This window comes from Euleptes europaea, chromosome 12 (genome assembly GCF_029931775.1).
Source record: "Euleptes europaea isolate rEulEur1 chromosome 12, rEulEur1.hap1, whole genome shotgun sequence".
NCBI classification, from domain to species: Eukaryota; Metazoa; Chordata; class Lepidosauria; order Squamata; family Sphaerodactylidae; genus Euleptes; species Euleptes europaea.
The window spans coordinates 16,057,133-16,076,664 of record NC_079323.1 but is presented as its reverse complement, the minus strand read 5'-3'; the positions used below and the strand labels follow the sequence as shown (position 1 = coordinate 16,076,664).

Below are 19,532 nucleotides of genomic sequence, written 5' to 3'. Positions count from 1 at the left end.
ATTGTCCACCAATTCTTACCAGATTCTTTCCACTCATTTATTAATGAGGAGACTGCTTATGAAACCATCAACATTTGAATTACTCTTTCAAAACATATGAAAGGCTGCTTGTCAAATATTAATTAAATGTTATTGAAATTAGAAAGTAAACCTAAAAAAGCTTTGTAAATAACTGGGATAGAGATTGGGGACACAATGCCAGTCAAGAAGTATTGATTTATATATCCTCTAAAGATTACATGCTCTCAGTTTACTGTTGAAGGACAACATCAGGAAAATGATGGTTCAATGCAATTTATCACCTTTAAGGATTGCCAACGTATACAAAAAAATCCCTTGGGTAACAATGGGTACTGTAATCTGTGCAATGCCTCTTTTATACATCTTTGGTGGGATTGCCCAAGGGCACAGCAATTAAATAAGGACAATTCTCAGATTCTTGTACATTATATGGGGTTGTAGTACTTATCATAAGATGTCCTACTATAACAGGTAAAATATGGAGGGAAGAAAAGACCTAGGAATCACAGTGTCAAAGGAAAATCAAGATAACGAGTTTTATAAGGAAGAAATTGCAACTATAAACATATTTTAGCTCATTCTTTTGTGGAAAATCTTTGAAGATGATGAATCTCCTTAAGCTAATTTATTCATTCCAAAATATATCAATATGCCTAACACTTAATTGAGAGATTTACCAAAAGGGGCCCCCCCTCTGATTTCATTGGGGGGGAACCCCTAGGAACAAGCTCAGACCCTGTTTGAGAAATGGTTGAAAGGTGGTTTTGTGTTCCGAAATTAAAATTATATTATTATATCACAAAGCCGATCTGGGTTTTAAACTGGTTGCATCTAGAAGAAGAGCACAGCTCTCACAGTGCAATCCTATGAACACTGTTTTGGGACTAAGCCCCATTCAATAGACATAATTTAGGATTCTAAGTAGACTGGTTTAGGACTGCTCTCTTCGTCACATGGAACAGAGTTTTTCAATGTCCACATATTCTTACCAAGCCTTTCTGCCCATTTGTTAATGAGGAGACTGCTTATGAAACCATCAACATTTGAATAACTCTTTCAACAACATATGAAAGGTTGCTTGTCAAAAATTAATTAAATATTATTAGAATTAGAAAGTAAACCTAAAAAAGCTTTGTAAATAACTAGGATAGAGACTGGGGACACAATGCCAGTCAAGAAGTCTTGATTTATGTATCATCTAAAGATTCCATGTTCTCAGTTTACTGTTGAAGGACAACATCAGGAAAATGATGGTTCAATGCAACGTATCACCTTTAAGGATTGCCAACATATACAAAAAATCCCTTGGGTAACAATGGGTACTGTAATCTGTGCAATGCCTCTTTTATACAACTTTGGTGCGATTGCCCAAGGGCACAGCAGTATTGCAAGTTAATAACTATCAGTTCCAATACTGGGTTGGATCCAGGCAGGTGTGGTTTTTCATTTATCTTTTGCTGACTCTTGCCCAGTTCCCCTTCCTACTATAGCCCACATCCCATATGGCTGAGAAATGATGAGAAAGACTTCAACCTAACTGCCTTATCTTGGTAAGTGGAGGTGCTGGGGATTGAACCTGATGCCTTCTGCATGCAAAGCAGGTGCTCTACCACCAAGGCCCAGCTCCCCCCAAAGAGAGCTGGGTGTCATCCATATATTAGTAGCATCACCTACTAGGGTTGATGATACTGAAGGCTGCTTAGAGATTCAGGTGAATCAACAGGGGTGCACTCCCCCTGACACTCTGCCAGTGACCATCATCAGTCAGGATGACAAAGGTCTAGGAGTGTGCATTCGGTAAATGTAAACCAGGAAAAAAACCAGGTGAAAAAATGGTGGCAATAAAGGGAGCTGAAAAAGCAGATCCAAATAATGCCAATTTCTTTTGGCATTATTCAGGGCCGCTTTGGCCCTGCCACCATTTTTCCCCTCCCCCTCCTCCTGTCCCCCTTGGTTACCTGCGGGCTGAGATCAGATCCGGGCAGCCTGCTGGCCCCTGCCTCCTTGTGGAGGTGGAAGCCGGCAAGCAGCCGGGATCTGAACACCCCAGTGGTGCAGAACTGAATGCTGCGCTTTGCAGAGCTCAGTGCTCAGATCTGAGTCACATATTTTTAGGGTTCGGGTTTAATAAACCCAAAAATTCTTGAATTTTTTGAAAAGCCGAATCCACTGTATTTGGCTTTTCAGTTTTATCAAACATTTCCGGGTTTATTAAATCGAAACCCGAAAAATACCGAAAAAGCTGCACAGCCCTACAAAGGTCATTTCCATACCAAACCAGGCCTCAATTGGATTGAAATGAGTCTAGATAATCCATCTCTTCCAGGACTGCCTGAAGCTGCATTGCCACCACTCACACAACCCACCTTGCCCAAGAATGGAATGTTGACCATTGAATGTAAGGCCATTGGTATCCAAGGACACCTTCTTCAGAAGGGGTCTCATAATCATCTATTTCAAAGTGATCTAGAATACTCCCTGGACCTTCTTAACTAAGCTAGCCTGACACAATGCTATTAGCCATGAGGGGCATAGTTTAACCTCAATATGGTGGGCCATACACTTCTAAGCAGCTTGTCACTTCACCAGGCCTCACCAACTGAAAGTCATCCATACAACTCAGACCAGACTATGATCCAATAACACTCTGACTGAATTGGACAAACCATGGCATCTAAGTAATAGTAGATGTAACTGTCTTCCTGTCAGCTTTCTTTATTGTCCAACGTTCACACCAATAAATAGTAATGGGGAATACTATGGCATGAATGAACTTGATCTTGGTTACCAGAGACACATCTTTACTTAAGGATCTTTTCTAGTTCCTTCATGGCTGCTCTTCCCACTTTCAATCTTCTACGTTTTTGGTTGCTGTCTCCCTTTTGGTTGATGATGGAACCAAGGAATAGAATTTCAGTTTCTTCATTGTCAACTTTAAAGTTGGGCACTGCCCCAGTAGTCATTACTTTATCTTCTGGGTGTTCAGCTATAATCCAGCTTTGGCACTTTCTGCTTTAACCTTCATCAGTAGTCATTTCAAGTCTTCACTATTTTCTGCCAGTAATGTGGTGGGTTTTAGATCAAGATGGGTACCCAAGGTTGGGTGGAAATGTATGTATATATATGTGTGTGTGTGTGTGTAAATACTGAAAATATAATTTATTAGAAGTGCTATATAAAGGTTAAAATTATTTAAAAGCATTAAAATAGCACAATGGCATTTCCTGAGATTGATAACTGTAACCACATACCAAACGTGTTTCGGCCTATAGGGCCTTCATCAGTGGTTAATTAAAACCTTTGTTAAGACTGCACACATTTACAGAAATAAATTAATAAATACATATGCAAACAGTTCAAACCCAACTAGGCATGTGCATAGGTTGTAAAATCTATTCCCAATTACTCAAACATCTGGTCAGATAGGTTCTAGTTTTAATACTGGTTAGTATATGTCTCTCATATACTATGTGTTCAGGTATCAACCTAGTAAAGCAGTGTTGAAGGGAGCAGGAAAAGAGGAAGACCCAACAAGAGATGGATTGACTCTATAAAGGAAGCCACAGCTCTCAATTTGCAAGATCTGAGCAAGGCTGTTACAGATAGGACCCTTTGGAGGACATTGATTCATAGGGTCGCCATGAGTCAGAGACGACTTGATGGCACTTAACACACACACACAATGTGGTGTCATCTGCATATCACAAATTGTAAAAGTTATTTTCACTCCATCTTCATCTAAATCTAATCCAATTCTCCTTATGATATGTTCTGGGTACAAATTGAAGAGATAGGGAGAGAAAATATATCCTTGTATGACACCTTTGCCAATTGGAAATGATTCTATTTCTCCATATTCTGTACTAACAGTGGCTTCTTGGCCAGAATGCAAAACAATCAGATGTTGTGGCATACCTATTTCTTTTAAAACCAATCATAGCTTTCCATGATCCACACAGTCAAAAGCTTTGCTGTAATCTATGAAATACAATCTGATTTTCTTCTGAAATTCTCTCATATGCTCCAGCAACCAACATAAATTCAAAATGTGATCTCTAGTGCCCCTTCTTTTTTTCTGAATCCAGCTTGAATATCTGGCATTTCTTGTTCCATATACAGTAAACGTGTTGTAAGATTTTGAGCATCACTTTACTCACATGAGAAATTAATGTGAGGGTCCGATAGTTGAAGCAGTCTTTAAGGTCTCCTTTCTTCAGAAATGCAATGTAAATTGATTGTGTCCAGTCTGTGAGCCATTGTTTTGTTTTCCATACTTGTTAGCATATTCTTGTTAAGATTTTGATGGCATATTCTTGTTAAGATTTTGATGGTCCGTTTCTGTGGCTTGGAATAGTTCTATTGATGTCCCATCTGCTCCTGGTGATTTGTTTCTCCTGATTGCTCTCAGAGCAACTTTCATTTCACTTTCTGAAACTTTAGGTTCTTTTTCTTTTTGGAAGGAATCTGTCATCCTTTCATCTCTTCAGTGTTCCCATCTTTCCTTCTTCTTTTTTTGTCCTGTTCAGTTAATGTATTTCTATTTTGATCTTTCAGCATGCTTAAATGTGCCTTAAATTTCTCTTTGATTTCTTGCATATTGTAAATCTTGTTCTTCCTTTTTTGTTGTTCTCTTCTATTTCTCTTTGGGCGAAAACGCATGGTCGCTTTATCGTCCTTTAATCCCTGTTTCAGCCAGGATTCAGCCAGGACTGAACGCATGCGTTTTGCCTAACGTGCGTTCAATCCTGGCTAAAACAGGGATTAAAGGAAGATAAAGCGACCATGTGTTTTCACCCTTTGTTTCTACTTGTGAATTACCAGAACATTGCATTTAGACTTTTGATTCTGTTTCTGTCAACGTTCACTTTTGTTTCTTATGTAACTTTAGCAATTTTAAGAGTTTCCTCAGTCATCCATTGAGGCTTTTCATCTCTTTTGGGTATAGGAATAGTCTTTGCCCATTTCTCTTTGATAATATCTCTGGTTTCAACCCATCGTTCTTCTGGTTCACATTCACTCCTTGGTACTGTGTGGTCTATTCCCAGACCTCTGAACTTCAGACAGAGAAGTGATGGACATTAGCCATGGAAAGGCCATTTTTGGTGTCACCTCTATGAAAATCCTCATATGTATCCTGGATCTTTATTAATATTAATAAGAGAGAGTGGCTAAATATTCAGGGCTATAAGCCTAACATTAACTTCTTCTACCTGAGGATGATTCCCTGTTGTGATTCATTCTATCCACACAGTGCCCAAATCTGCTTTGAGCATCATTATTCTGGCAAGGTTGCAGGTTGTGCTAGAACTGCAGTAGGAGGTGGTACAACCCACTTGACCTTCCTCTCTACACTATCACATTGTATTGTAAGAAGGTCCATAGCGAAGTAGCATACTGTACCACCATTTCAGCCAGTCCTGTCTAAATCTGTCATGGCTCCATGGGCAAATGGATTTTCAGACAGAAACCTTTCCACACATCATCACCAATGTGCCACACTGCCCCGTTTTAACCACACAGTTTAAATGCTTCACAAGTCACCCTGTTTGTATTGTTCTACCTATACAGCTGAGCTATTTCTGTAGGGTTCAAATGTTACAATGAGCCTCATTGACAAACAAAGAAAGTTAGGGAAGAGACGAAGGTGAGGTTGTACAGCTGTTGTACTGGGAGAATTCAGAGAAATCATCTTTCTGTATCCCGTGGCTCTAGCAGATGAAAGAAGTGATAGGATAGTCAGGTACGTGTGTGTGTGAGGGGGGACAAGCTGCCTCTGACTGGGATAATTCACCACTGGAAATGTCAACAACAAAAAATAGACATCTCTTAATGTTTCCTCATAATCATTTTGAAATTGTGACACATTAAAGAAAAATTCAGCAACATGCACAAAAGACAAGCAAGAGATGGAATATGAGTCATGTGGATTTTCACACCGTGCCAGCAGTTAGACCTATATAAACTTGTCCTCTTTGGATGCAAGAGACTGGATACCAAAGACATTCTTCTTTGAGCATAGACTCTTTGGTAACCTCCGCAATGCTGCACATACTCCTGGGCATTACCATTTTGTTGGCCTGCAGCCAGGCCTTCCCAATTCCCCATGATTCGGCTGATGACAGTTCGGATGAGGACCATTCGGACAAGGACCATTCGGATGAGGATCATTCGGATGAGGACCATTCGGATGAGGACCATTCTGACGAGGACCATTCAGAAGAGGACCGTTCCAATGAGGACGATTCAGACGAGGACGATTCAGATGAGGACGATTGGGATGATGATGACTGGTTGGTAGGTAACCCTGTACTGTGCCATAGAACAGTAGAGTAAGTGTCTTGCTGTGGCGCTACAAAGGACATTTCTTTTTTAAATGCAAGGCCAGCATGTTGTAGTGGTTAAGAGCGATGGACTCTTATCTGGACAACCAGGTTTGATTCCCCACTCTTCCACATGAGCGGTGGACTCTAATCTGGTGAACCGGGTTGGTTTCCCCACTCCTACACACAAAGCCAGCTGGGTGACCTTGGGCCAGTCACAATACAAAACTGAACACTGTGCCAGAGCCTTGTTGAGCTTGGCAACATTAAAAGAGACAGCTTATGCCAATCAAAAACATCAAGACACATTTCAGAATATCAGGGGTAATTTCAAACACAGGAGCGAAAATGTATCAGAAAGTGCAAAATATAATATGATACAAGCTACATAACATGAAAAACAGGGCCAATTACTATAATAGCTATAAATAGCCTAATAGTTATAAATAGCCAAGTAAATAACACAGGATTACTATCCCCAAATGGGCTTGCATGTGTTATAAAAGTCCAGTATTGGTACAACAGCCTGTAAGAGTATATGTAATAGTGAATCTTCTTATTTCCGGATGTCCTTCAGCCAGGTACAAGAGAAAAAGCAGGTTCCAAATGTCAAGAAAAGAAGGGGAGACGGCCATTTCCGATTCTTCCTCAGTCCCTCTTCAATTCAATACATGACTGTACAAAGTCTCCTCTCAATTTATAATTGGAACCACCTCTAGTACAATCCAATTTTCATTAGTTCCATTATTAAGAAAGTCAGATTGGTTCCCAGAGGGAATGTCCGCTCTATCAGGTCACAATCTAGCCAGGGCTCTGCCTAGGGTAGCTAGGTCTCTTGCTCTGGCAGGAGACCTCCCACCCTGGGCCCCGATGCTCTCATGGCTCCTGCTGCTTGGTGGTGCAGCAGAAGCAAAATGGAAGGGCGGGGGAGATCGGCAGCACGATAAGGCAGGGATATCTCTTCTGGGACAAACTCTTCTGGGACAAACCCTTCTGGGACATCAGCTCATCAGCGTGTTGCTCTAGGATTCTATTCAGGTGAAGCCCAGAGCATCACGCCTGAAGTGACGTTGCAGCACTGGTGTAATGCTGCTCATTGTGAATCTGCCACCACCACCCCATCTGCTGGGGGTTGACAGCACTGGGCTGGCAACCTTAGCTCTGCCTTAGGGCTCTGACCCACAGATTGAAGACAATTGGCTTAGGGTATTACAGGCGTATTTCTATTTTTTTTTTAAACTGCCAAATGTTGGAAGATGTACGATACACATCATAGAAACACAAACAGGTCTGTCTTTTCTCCTCTCAATTATCCAGGAATACCTTGACCACTACTATCCATGCAGAGATACAGTCAACCATACCACTAAAGAAAAACTTGAAGTGATGCAGAAATTCTTCCATTTGGCTGTAACAGGAGACCCAGACAATGAAACTGTAGAGGTGATGCATCGGCCTAGGTGCGGAGTCCCTGATGTCTTGGAATATAACAGAATATCTGGAAAACCAAAATGGGAAAAGAACCATTTGACTTACAGGTGAGTTGGGTTTCAAATTTTTGATAGATGATAAGAACCAGCGCCATTTCTTAAATGCTAACGTATTTTCCTCTACTGCTCAAAGAATCAATAACTACACTACCGATATGGATCGAGGGAAGGTAGAAGAAGCAATAGTGAATGCTTTTAAAGTATGGAGTGACATCACCCCGCTGACGTTCCAAGCAGTAAAAGAATCTGCTGATATCGAAATTTGGTTTTCAAGGCGCGGTAAGGATTTTCATCTATTTATTTTTGTTTATTGACTAATCCTGCTGACCTTGCCACTGAGGAAAGCCTGACAATTAAAATAGCATAAACAATTAAAATATCCCCAAGCATTAAAAAAAAAACTGCTCAACAGTTTAAAAGAAATTTTAAGATGCCTTTTAAGTTTAGGGTTTGGAGGACCTCCACAGGTAAGGGGGACCCAGAGCACAAGTTGAGGTATTTTGTGCAATTCCATCTCAAAGAAGCCTCAGAAGCTTTGTAGTGGCAATGATTATTCCACTCAAAAAAGTTTGATATCTTTCTCAAGCCTAAAGAGCCTTTATCCTACTTAACTGGCTGTGCAATTTTGCTGAATAGAGATGAAAAAGAAGAGTTGGTTTTTATACGCCGAGTTTCTCTACCTTTTGAGGAGAATCAAACCGGCTTACAATCTCCTTCCCTTCCTCTCCCCACAACAGACACCTTGTGAGGTAGGTGAGGCTGAGAGAGCTCAGAGAGAACTGTGACTAACCCAAGGTCAGTCTTCATGTGTAGGAGTGGGGAAACCAACCCGGCAGGCTTCATGTGTAGGAATGGGGAAACCCCATGGGGTCAGCTGTGACTTGATGGCAATAAAATAAAATGGTGGCGCTAGTCATTTCAACATGGGCTAGCTGTAGGGGGTGAGGACATAGAAGAGGAAGAGTTCATTTTTATATGCCAACTTTCTCCACTACTTAAGGAAGAATCAAACCAGCTGCAAGTCAAACCCTAATGCATTGTTTATTGGAGGCCCCATTCCTGCTGATCTAATTGTCTCATACTGTGTGATCTGCCTTGGGTCTCAGTGAGAAAGGTGGACTATAATGATGCAAATAAATAAATTTGACTTTGCCATGTTGTTCCTCTGGTTACATTCCTGGGTAAAAGCCACAGGGAAGCATACACTCTGTCGTGTCGTCTGGACCATAGTCAGATGAGAAGGACAGACTTCAATGTCAACAATATAGTGGGGACCCCAGCTTCTAGACCAGCATTTTCCCTAGGGTTCCATGAGAAATCCTTAGGGGCTCCACGAGAAATAGTGATGAATAGGCTAATCATATGTAAATCATATTTAATCATATGCAGAGGTTCCCTGAGACATGAATATTATTTCAAGGGTTCCGCAAGGGTAAAAAGGTTGAGAAACGCTGTTCTAGATGATCTCATGCATTGAATGTCTGGGAGGTGGACTGCAATCTTGCAGAATCCTACAGGGAAAACCCCAGGAGGCAATTAGAAATAAATCTAGTAGGAATTAACTGATTATACCTGTGATTATAATGATCCATGGTTGTTAGGGAAATTCTGAAAAGAGGGCTAGTGAGGCTCCACGTTTCCCTGAGTTAGTTCGTGTCTGGATGGAGTGAGTAACTCTATAACCAGATTCACAGAGAGAGAGGCAAATGACATTAAAACATGTAACCACTATTTATTTTATTGTAAAGCAAACTGGAAAAAAACATGCACAGCACTCACAACCTAAGAAACCCATTAATGCATAATATAACAAGAACAATAAGGAATATATTCTGTCTGCATACCAAGCACGAGCAAAGCACTTGTGACTTTGGCATGCAGCCCTGAATAAAAGAATCAACCAAGCTTTATACCTTTTACAGTCCATAGAAGAGATAACAAATGTCAATCAAAGAATGTAAGTAACTACATTCTCCAGACCCCTCAGGGGAAGGTGGTATGGGGGGTGCATACGTCATACAAAAATTCTGTCAACGCCCCTGTCCTATCTGACGGGGAAGATGTGCCCTGGTCAGGTCACCATCAAGGTTAATCTCTGATACCAATGTCTCTTGGATGTTTAGACTTTAAGGATGGTACAGCTAGGCTCCGGAATGTCTACACTAAACTTAACCAAAGATTACACTAATCTTAACCAAAGGCATAGCATTCTTATATCTTACACCAGTATAATTGAAAAGGATTATATGGGAAGAAGAACCAAGCTGAGAATTGGGTTGCCAGCTCCGGGTTGCAAAATACCTGAAGATTTTGGAGGTGGAGTCTGAGGAGGGCAGGGTTTGGAGAGGGGAGGGACTTCAATGCCAAAGAGTCCAATTGCCAAAGCAGCCATTTTCTCCAGCGGAACTGATTTCTATTGCGTGGAGATCAGTTGTAATAGTGGGAGATCTCCAGCCACCACCTGGAGGTTGGCAACCCTATCTGAGAATCCAAAAAAGGACAAGGCCTAGTCTCAATTCTCTTAAATTCCACCAGAATGATGATAATCCGCGTTCAAGAAACAAGGCAATCTGTCAATATAGACTACTTTTTAAAAATTAAACCCCATAACTAAATTTTTCGAACCAACTGTGCCTTTTAATCACTTAGAACTTCTCCCCCAAAACTGTGGAAATAAGGAGTTAACAAAAATCTCTTTCCAGAGAAACTTCAAGGTGTTGACCTAAATACTTTGGCAGTGCAAGCTGAAGCATGTCCACTCAGACCTAAGACCCATTTCGTTTGAGTTTACTTCCAGGTAAATGCTCTTAGAATGGCAGCCTGAAAAACCTTGCCCTAATGCATATCTTTACTTTTTCCTTTCTACTTCAGCTCACGGTGATTTCAATCCTTTTGATGGAAAAGGTGGAACCCTGGCTCACGCTTATGCCCCAGGTCCAGACATCGGAGGAGACTGTCACTTTGATGAGGATGAAAAGTGGTCCGAAAAAGACAATGGTATATCTATAAACATATAACTAGAGAGCTGCCCCTGTATCCTGATTTGCAATCCTGCCACACAGTAGGTACTGCACATACAACACTAACCATCTCATACCAGATTGAATTGTTTGTCCATCTGTCTCAGTACTGTCTATTCTGACAATGCTCTCTAGAGTCTCAGATAGAAAAACGTCTTTCCCAGCACCGGAAGGTAAATTGGCAGCCAAGTAACGCTCACTGATTTAAATGGGACTTACTTCCATGCATGTGCATATTACCCTGACCTGGATGGCCCAGGCTAGACTGATTGCATCAGATCTGGGAGGCTAAGCAGGGCCGGCCCTGGTTAGAATCACCAAGGAAGTCCAGGGTCCCTATGCTGAGGCCAGCAAGTCACCTCTGCTCCTCTCTTGCCTTAAAAACCCTACGGGGTTGCCATGGGTTTTTCTGCATGGGTTTTTTTGTAAGTTTTAGCCTCCATGTCTCTCCCCACCCCCAGTTATGCTGGTCTACGACCATAACAACAATAAACTAAACTAAACTAAACCCACCCCCAGTTCTTTTGAGACCACTTTTACCCTGATGTTTTTCTAGAAGCCGATTTTGAGTCTCTTTTTCCCTTGTGCATAATGTTGCTGTTGGATTTCTTTGCCCCTCCCACTTCCACCCCACCTACAGCCCACATTTTGATGATTTTGATGATTAAACCACTCCCTCTCCTTCCCCACCACCCTGAAGATGAATTATTACATTGTCTTTCTTTTTTTAAAAAATGGCCCTAAAATATTGATATATCGCTGGAACATTATAACTGTAGGCTAAGCAGGTTCTCTAACAGCCCATTCCTGAAAAGGGGCCCCGAAAGTCTTCTGGAGGTGGCATGACCCCGCCGCCAGTGTAAGTGCGTGTAATCACGCGATTACACGCACTTACGCTGGCGGCGAGGCCAGTCCCGTCAGTGGCCAAGCGCCATGGGACCACACCTCACCCCTTCGCCAGCGCAGGCTCTCCATGGTGCAGGCCATGGCGTAGAAAGGCCGCGCAGGTGCAGAGAAGCGTTCTGGGGGTGGGGTGGGGGGAGGAGCTGCCGGCTAGGCGGTTCCCTATCCCGATTTGGCCAGTTACGCCGGCGCTGGGAACAGCAGCGCTGCGCCTCTTCCCTGCCGACTCCGCACGCCATTATTTCAGGAATGGGCTGTTAATTCCCAGCTTTCTTTATTTTTCTTTTCTTTTCTTTTTTTTTGTTTAAAGTAAGTCTCTAGCCTTTTCCCTCACAGAGATATGCCTTTTTCCTTATATCTCCACAAGGGAAAAGACTAGAGACTTACATTTTTAAATGAAAGCTGCGCCTCTTCCCTGCCAACTCCGCAGGCCATTATTTCGGGAATGGGCTGTTAATTCCCAGCTTTCTTTCTTTTTCTTTTTTTTTCTTTTTTTTTGTGTTTTTTGTTTAAAGTAAGTCTCTAGCCTTTTCCCTCACAGAGATATGCCTTTTTCCTTATATCTCCACAAGGGAAAAGACTAGAGACTTACATTTTTAAATGAAAGCTACGCCTCTTCCCTGCCGACTCCGCACGCCATTATTTCGGGAATGGGCTGTTAATTCCCAGCTTTCTTTCTTTTTCTTTTTCTTTTTTTTGTTTAAAGTAAGTCTCTAGCCTTTTCCTTAACAGAGATATGCCTTTTTCCTTATATCTCCACAAGGGAAAAGACTAGAGACTTACATTTTTAAATGAAAGCTACGCCTCTTCCCTGCCGACTCCGCACGCCATTATTTCGGGAATGGACTGTTAATTCCCAGCTTTCTTTCTTTTTCTTTTTCTTTTTTTTGTTTAAAGTAAGTCTCTAGCCTTTTCCTTAACAGAGATATGCCTTTTTCCTTATATCTCCACAAGGGAAGAGACTAGAGACTTACATTTTTAAATGAAAGCTACGCCTCTTCCCTGCCGACTCCGCACGCCATTATTTCGGGAATGGGCTGTTAATTCCCAGCTTGCTTTCTTTTTCTTTTTCTTTTTTTTGTTTAAAGTAAGTCTCTAGCCTTTTCCTTAACAGAGATATGCCTTTTTCCTTATATCTCCACAAGGGAAGAGACTAGAGACTTACATTTTTAAATGAAAGCTGGGGATTCAGAGAACCTGCTAAGCCTATTGTTACAATGTTCTAGTAATATATTGATATTTTAGGGGTGCTTTTAAAAAAGGGGGTAGCGCTATAACACTGCTGATGATACCACCAATGACGACAGCACCCTCCCTTGAAAATCCTCAGTATTGAAGCCTTGAAAATCCTCAGTATTGAAGCCATGTGCAGAAGAAAATAAACTAACTCCACAACTGTGAAAAGTTAGGGGGAGGGCAGATATGCAGAAGACCCGTGCCTAACCCAATTCCAATGCTTGTGGATAGAGTTGCCAGGTCCCTCTTCGCCCCCAGCAGGAGGTTTTTTGGGGAGGAGCCTGAGGAGGGTGGGGTTTGGGGAGGGGAGGGACTTCAATGTCATAGAGTCCAGTTGCCAAAGCTGCCATTTTCTCCAGGGGAACTGAACTCTGTTGGCTGGAGATCAGTCGTAATAGCAGGAGATCTCCTGCTACTACCTGGAGGTTGGCAACCCTACTTGTGGATCGGCTGCCAAGAAAATCAGGAGTAAGATGAGTGTGAGGGAAAGCTTCATAAGTCTGCTGTGACTTGACAGCACTTTACACACATGCATACATAGGATTTCTGCTTTGATTTTTAAATTATATTCTATCCATTTGGAGACACTTTTTGATTCATGTTATGTGCAAATGACAAGTCCTTGCCGCAGTGATGCTGCCTTTAGCACACTGTGGTCTCCTTGCCTCATTCTACTGCTCTTTGTTTCTAGAATGATCCATGGAATTGGGAACGTCTACAGCACACTCATTCATGTTTACCTATAATACTGCCTTCAAAAAAGTATGGAATATGTAGCCAATCTCCCCTTAGCACTAGTCATACAACAGCTGAGGCATCACTTTGCATATGTTTTTTCCATCTACAATGGAGTTTCTTTGGCCCCAAGACCTTCACCTTGCTGAGATTATAGCTGAGAGAAAAAATAATACCAACTTTTCCATCAAGTGAAGACTCCAACTGTCCTTAGCTTCTTCTTGCATATATTTCCAAATATTCATGATCTTTGTTTGTACCATGTGGCAAAAATATGTATATTGAATGCACAAGCCACTGTGAAAGCTAAATTCTGCTTCTGGATTTCACCACACCAAGAACCCATTTTTGCTACATATTGGTCCATAGCCTTCCATACAGTGGATCATGCCATTAATATAACAGGCGGCACACTGGTTTGGTTTAATTTCCTTTCTCACTGACTGGAAACAAAAAGGTTGCTGATGCAGACCAGATTCCAGTGGTATGAGATGTCCTTTGGGGTTATGCATAGCTCAGTTTTATCGCCCATGCTTTTTAATTTGTATGTAAAAACCCTTGGGAGAGATCATCAGTGGTTTTGCTATTGGGTGTCATCAGAATCTCGACAACACCCAGCTATGTATTTCTTTGTCTAAGCTGCCTAATGATGCTGTGACCGTCCTGAGTCAGTGGCTATACGTGAACACACTGAAATTAAATCCTGACAAGATGCAGTTAGACAGTCCGAGGTCTTGGAGGGTATTGTGCTTCCCATATTTGATGGGGTACAACTGTAGTGTAGTGGTTAAGAGCAGCAGACTCTGTTCTGGAGAACTGGGTTCGATTCCCTGCTCCTCCACATGAAGCCTGCTGGGTGACCTTGGGCTAGTCACAGTTCTCTCAGCCCCACATACATCTCTCAGCCCATGGTCAGGCCTTTTTGACTGTGACTTCTAGCTGGTGGAACAACTTACCAGACGAAGTTAGGAAAGTCCCGGCGCTCCAATTTTACTGCAGACTCTGCAAGACAGAACATTTCAGAAGGGTTTTTTGAAAAATGGGTTGCTATTTTTTAATGTTATTTCATAGACAATTTATTGTTAGTTATTGATTTTAAATATTTTTATTATGATCCACCTTCCTGTTGAGAAAGGTAGGCTACAAATGCTGCAAAATGAATAAATACATTTTCTTTGCTGTCTTTTAGATGTCAACCTTTTTGTGGTTGCTGCACACGAATTTGGTCATTCTTTGGGTTTGGACCATTCAGATCATCCTGATGCCTTGATGTTCCCTACTTATTCTTACACGGACCCAGCTAAATTCAAACTTCCGGATGATGATAGGAAAGGAATTCAAAGTATATATGGTAATTTCAATTATTATTATTTTTTAATATAAATTTTATTAGGTTTTATACTAAAAGTTTTCCATTACATTGAACAACATCTATAACAATATCAAATTTCAATTCTAACTTAAAGTTGTTGTAAATCCATATCATATAATAGAAAAAAGAAAAAAGAAAAATGGAAAAGTTTTTAGACTTCCCCTTCACCTCTGTCTGCCTCTTAATAAAAAGTTCATCCCGTCGTAGGTAATCTAATCTTAATAAACTATCAATACTATATATAGAAAAAAAAGATCATAGTCTGTTAGTAAATATACTTATACTTAATCATTATAAAAAAGATCAAAAATAATCCTCTGGATCAGATTAGAAAGTATTCTTCCATTCTTCCCATTTTTAACTCATATTCACAATAATGCATCCACGCCCCCCATTCCCCCAAAAACCGAACGTCATTTTCTTCATTTAGAATGGCTGTGAGTTTTGCTATTTCTGCCACTTCAAACATTTTGACAATCCAGTCTTTTTTCTCAGGAGTTTCTAGCCCTTTCCATTTCGCTGCATAAAGCAGTCTCGCAGCTGTTGTGGCATAAATCAAAAAAGTTCTTTGTATTGCTAAGTCGTCTGGAATCATACTCAATAGCATCATTTCTGGTGTTTTGGGTATATTCTTTTGTAGTATTAATCTCAATTCATTGTAAATCATGTCCCAAAAGTCTTTGGCTTTGTCACAGGTCCACCACATGTGATAAAAGGAAGGTAATTTCAATTATTTTTGATAGCCAAGTCTAGTAGGGTTACCAGGTCCCTCTTCATCACCGGTGGGAGGTTTTTAAGGTGGAGCCTGAGGAGGGAGGGGTTTGAGGAGGGGAGGGACTTCAATGTCATAGAGTCTAATTACCAAAGCGGCCGTTTTCTCCAGGTGAACTGACCTCTGTTAGCTGGAGATCAGTTGTAATAGCAGGAGTATCTAGTATCCCATAATACTAGAACACAAGATCATCTGTTGAAGCTGGAGGGTGACAGATTCAAAACAGATAAAAGGAAGTATTTTTTCACACAATGCATAGTTAAATTGTGGATCTCCCCGCCCCAAAATGTGGTGATGGCTTCCAACTTGGAAGGCTTTAAGAGGGGAGTGGATATTTTCATGGAGGAGAGGACTATCCTTGGCTACTAGTCAAAATGGCTGCCAGTAATGATGCATACCTATTCTCTTCAGAATCAGAGGAGCATGCCCATTATATGAAGTGCGGTGGAAGACAGGCAGGATGGTGCTGCTTGCTGCAGTCGTCTTGTTTGTGGCTTCCTAAAGGCACCTGGTTGGCCACTGTGTGAACAGACTGTTGGACTTGATGGGCCTTGGTCTGATCCAGCAGGGCCTTTCTTATGTTCTTACGTTCTTATGAGATCTCCAGCTAGTACCTGGAGGTTGGCAATCCTATAGGCTAGCCCAATCTCATCAGATCTCAGAAGCTAAGCAGGGTGAGCCCTGGCTAGTATTTGGATAAGAGACCACCAAGGAATACCAGGGTCTTGACGTGGAGGCAGGCAATGGCAAACCACCTCTGAACATCTCTTGCCTTGAAAACCCTAAAGAAATGTTCTACAAATCCTAACTTCTTTTAAATCCTAACCTAAGATATAGTACTAATTGAAAGAGAGACTAAAGAGAAATTGGGGCGGGGGGACAAGAAGAAAGGAGGAAGATATACAAGCCTGATAAATGAAGTCCTGTAGAGTTCATCAGATGAAGGAGAAAGTAGTGTGGGAGAGGGCGGCGTGAAGGATCTGAGTGCTATCTGCACAGCTGCCTGCGTTGGAAAGCAAGCCTAAGGCACAGTCAAGCACACATTTCCCCACTACTCATTCCCACATGGGAACAGTGTGTGTGTGTGTGGGGGGGGGCAAATCAACTCAGTTTTTAGGGTTGCCATTCTCCAGGTTGTGGTTGGATGTCTCCTGGGATTACAATTGATCTCCAGGTGACCGAGATCCAGTCACCTGGAGAAAATGACCACTTTGGAAGGTGGACTCCATGGCATTATACCCCATTGAAGTCCCTCCCCTCCCCAACCCCCACCCTCTTCAGGCTCCAACCCCAAAATCTCCAGGTATTTCCCAACCCAGACCTGGCAACACTATACATGGATGCAGGCAACGGCAAAGCACCTCTATCTGTCTCTTGCCTTGAAAACCCTACGGGGTTGCCATAAGTCCGCTGAGAGTTGACGGCAAAAAACAACAACATGCTACTCAAATGCTGAAAGCAGAAAACAAGCCTTTCTAAGCATCAGACTGAGTGTAACATTCTCAGAACTAAACGTGAGTTGTTGGTCTGAAATCAGATTCCTCATCTCTTTAAATTTCAATTAATATTTTGGTGGTGGAGTCTGAGGAGGGTGGGGTTTGGGAAAGGGAGGGGAAGGGAGGGACTTCAGTGTAGCGTTGCCAGCTCTGGGTTGTAAAATACCTGGAGATTTTGGGGGTGAAGCCTGAGGAAGAGACCTCAGCAGGGTGTAATGCCATAGAGTTCCCCTTCCAAGGTAGGCATTTTCTCCAGATGAACTGACCTCTGTCGCCTGGAGATCAGTTGTAATCCCAGGAGATCTCTAGCCACCACTTGGAGGCTGGCAACCCTACTTCAGTGGGGTATAATGCCACAGAGTCCACCTTCCAAAGCAGCCATTGTCCCCAGGTGCGCTGATCTCTGTCACCTGGAGATTAGTTGTAATCCCAGGAGATCTCCAGCCACCACCTGGACGTTGGAAACCCTACTGAGGAGTCAGCCAGGCTTGCTTAGAGGGTTAATTGCCTTTATCCACCCAGGGGACTTGCTAGAGTATTCTATTTCTTCAAACATGCCTGTGGATTAGGGTTGCCAGCTCTGGGTTGGGAAATACCTGGAGATTTTTGGGGCGGAGCCTGAGGAGGGCGGGGTTTGGGGAGGGACTTCAATGCCATAGAGTCCAATTGCCAAAACGGCCATTTTCTCTAGGTGAACTGATCTCTATCGGCTAGAGATCAGTTGTAACAGTAGGAAATCTCCAGCTAGTACCTGGAGGTTGGCAATCCTGCTGTGGATGTCTTAACAGAACATCCCCACTGTTAGCCTGCTCCAGTAGCCCCTGTGAGAGCTGAGATAATTGTGAAAAGAACTGGGAACTGGCAAGGACAGGTACAGAGATGGGACATTAAAGAGACAGTTAAATGTTTAGCTGTCAAGGCCAAAGCAACTGCAGACCAGCTCCCAGTCTTCTTAATAGGGAATCAGGCATAGCTTGGTTGACCATTGGTTTACAAACGTGCCCCTCAGACACCAGGGCAGACAAAACTCAGTTGGCAAGACTAGGCACCTCTGGTATAGAAGCTGGCAGAGCCTAGCGGAGGTTTGCAGTTAATATTAAGAGGGGAAGCATTGACCACCAAAGATGTCTTCAGGGTGGCTAACAACGTTATGTAAAGCACCAATAAAGGCAAATCATAAAACCCTGCCTAGAAAACATAATAACTATGACAGCTTATTTGAACAATAAGCCCTCACCCGACACCCCATGGCTCACTGGAGTAAGAAGATGTTAAGCAGTTTCCTAATAGTAGTAGGCTCATACCCTACCAGAAAATATTTTTGTTAGTCTTTAAGGTGCTACTGGACTCTTGCCCTTTTCTACTACTGCAGACAGACTAACACGGCTACCCACTGTGAATTATGTCAACCCTTGTGAGGGATGGAGGCCACAATGAGAGTGCTGCTGTGAAGAATCCCTTGTTGTGATTTGTCTAGCCTCTGACAAAAATAGAACTTTTGTCTCAAATGCAAAGCAATGGCAATCTTTTTGTCTTTCTCCATATTTTTCTCATGCAGGGCCAAATCCAAATGAAGCTGCGGCTACAGAGGAATATGACGAACCAGGGCACAATGACAAACTAGGGCACAATGATAATTCAGGGCACAATGATGATTCAGGGCACTATGACGACTCATGGCACTATTATTCTTATGAATCCAAAGAAATATGGGGATCCACATAAACATGAGGATCCAGAAAAACATGAGCGTTATTGAGTGTTTCAGAAAGAAAAAAGCTCATATCTTTTTCTTTACCCGCATCAACAATGTCTATAATAAAGAACATGACAAGAATTCGTTAAATTTGAAATGGCAATGTTATTTCTTGTTTACATTTTTCATCCCTACCTTCCCTCTGTGAAGCAATAAACATGGTGAATTTCCCAGTCTGATCATCATCACGAGATTGTGAAGTACAAGAGAAAATGACTAGCCTATGACCACCCAATGAACTAACAGTGCAGTCTTAAGAACATTTTCCTGGGAGTAAGCCCCATGGAAGAGGCCGGAGTAGAATTCTGAGTAGACCTGCTTAGGATTGCTATCTCAGTGACTGTGAAGGGATCTTAACCCATGTTTTCTGAGCCTAAATACTACATGATCAGTGCCATCCTAACAAAAGTC

General features: G+C 42.1%; 1 protein-coding gene across 1 annotated transcript; it reads left to right on the top strand.

Moving 5' to 3' along the window:
* Positions 1 to 6,060: 6,060 nt before the first annotated feature.
* Positions 6,061 to 19,090, top strand: LOC130485646 (collagenase 3-like). The gene is made up of 6 exons (XM_056858865.1): positions 6,061 to 6,315; positions 7,659 to 7,879; positions 7,965 to 8,110; positions 10,703 to 10,828; positions 14,915 to 15,076; positions 18,924 to 19,090. The coding sequence occupies exons 1-6, from the start codon at positions 6,061 to 6,063 to the stop codon at positions 19,088 to 19,090; spliced, it is 1,077 nt and encodes a 358-aa protein (XP_056714843.1).
* Positions 19,091 to 19,532: the final 442 nt, after the last annotated feature.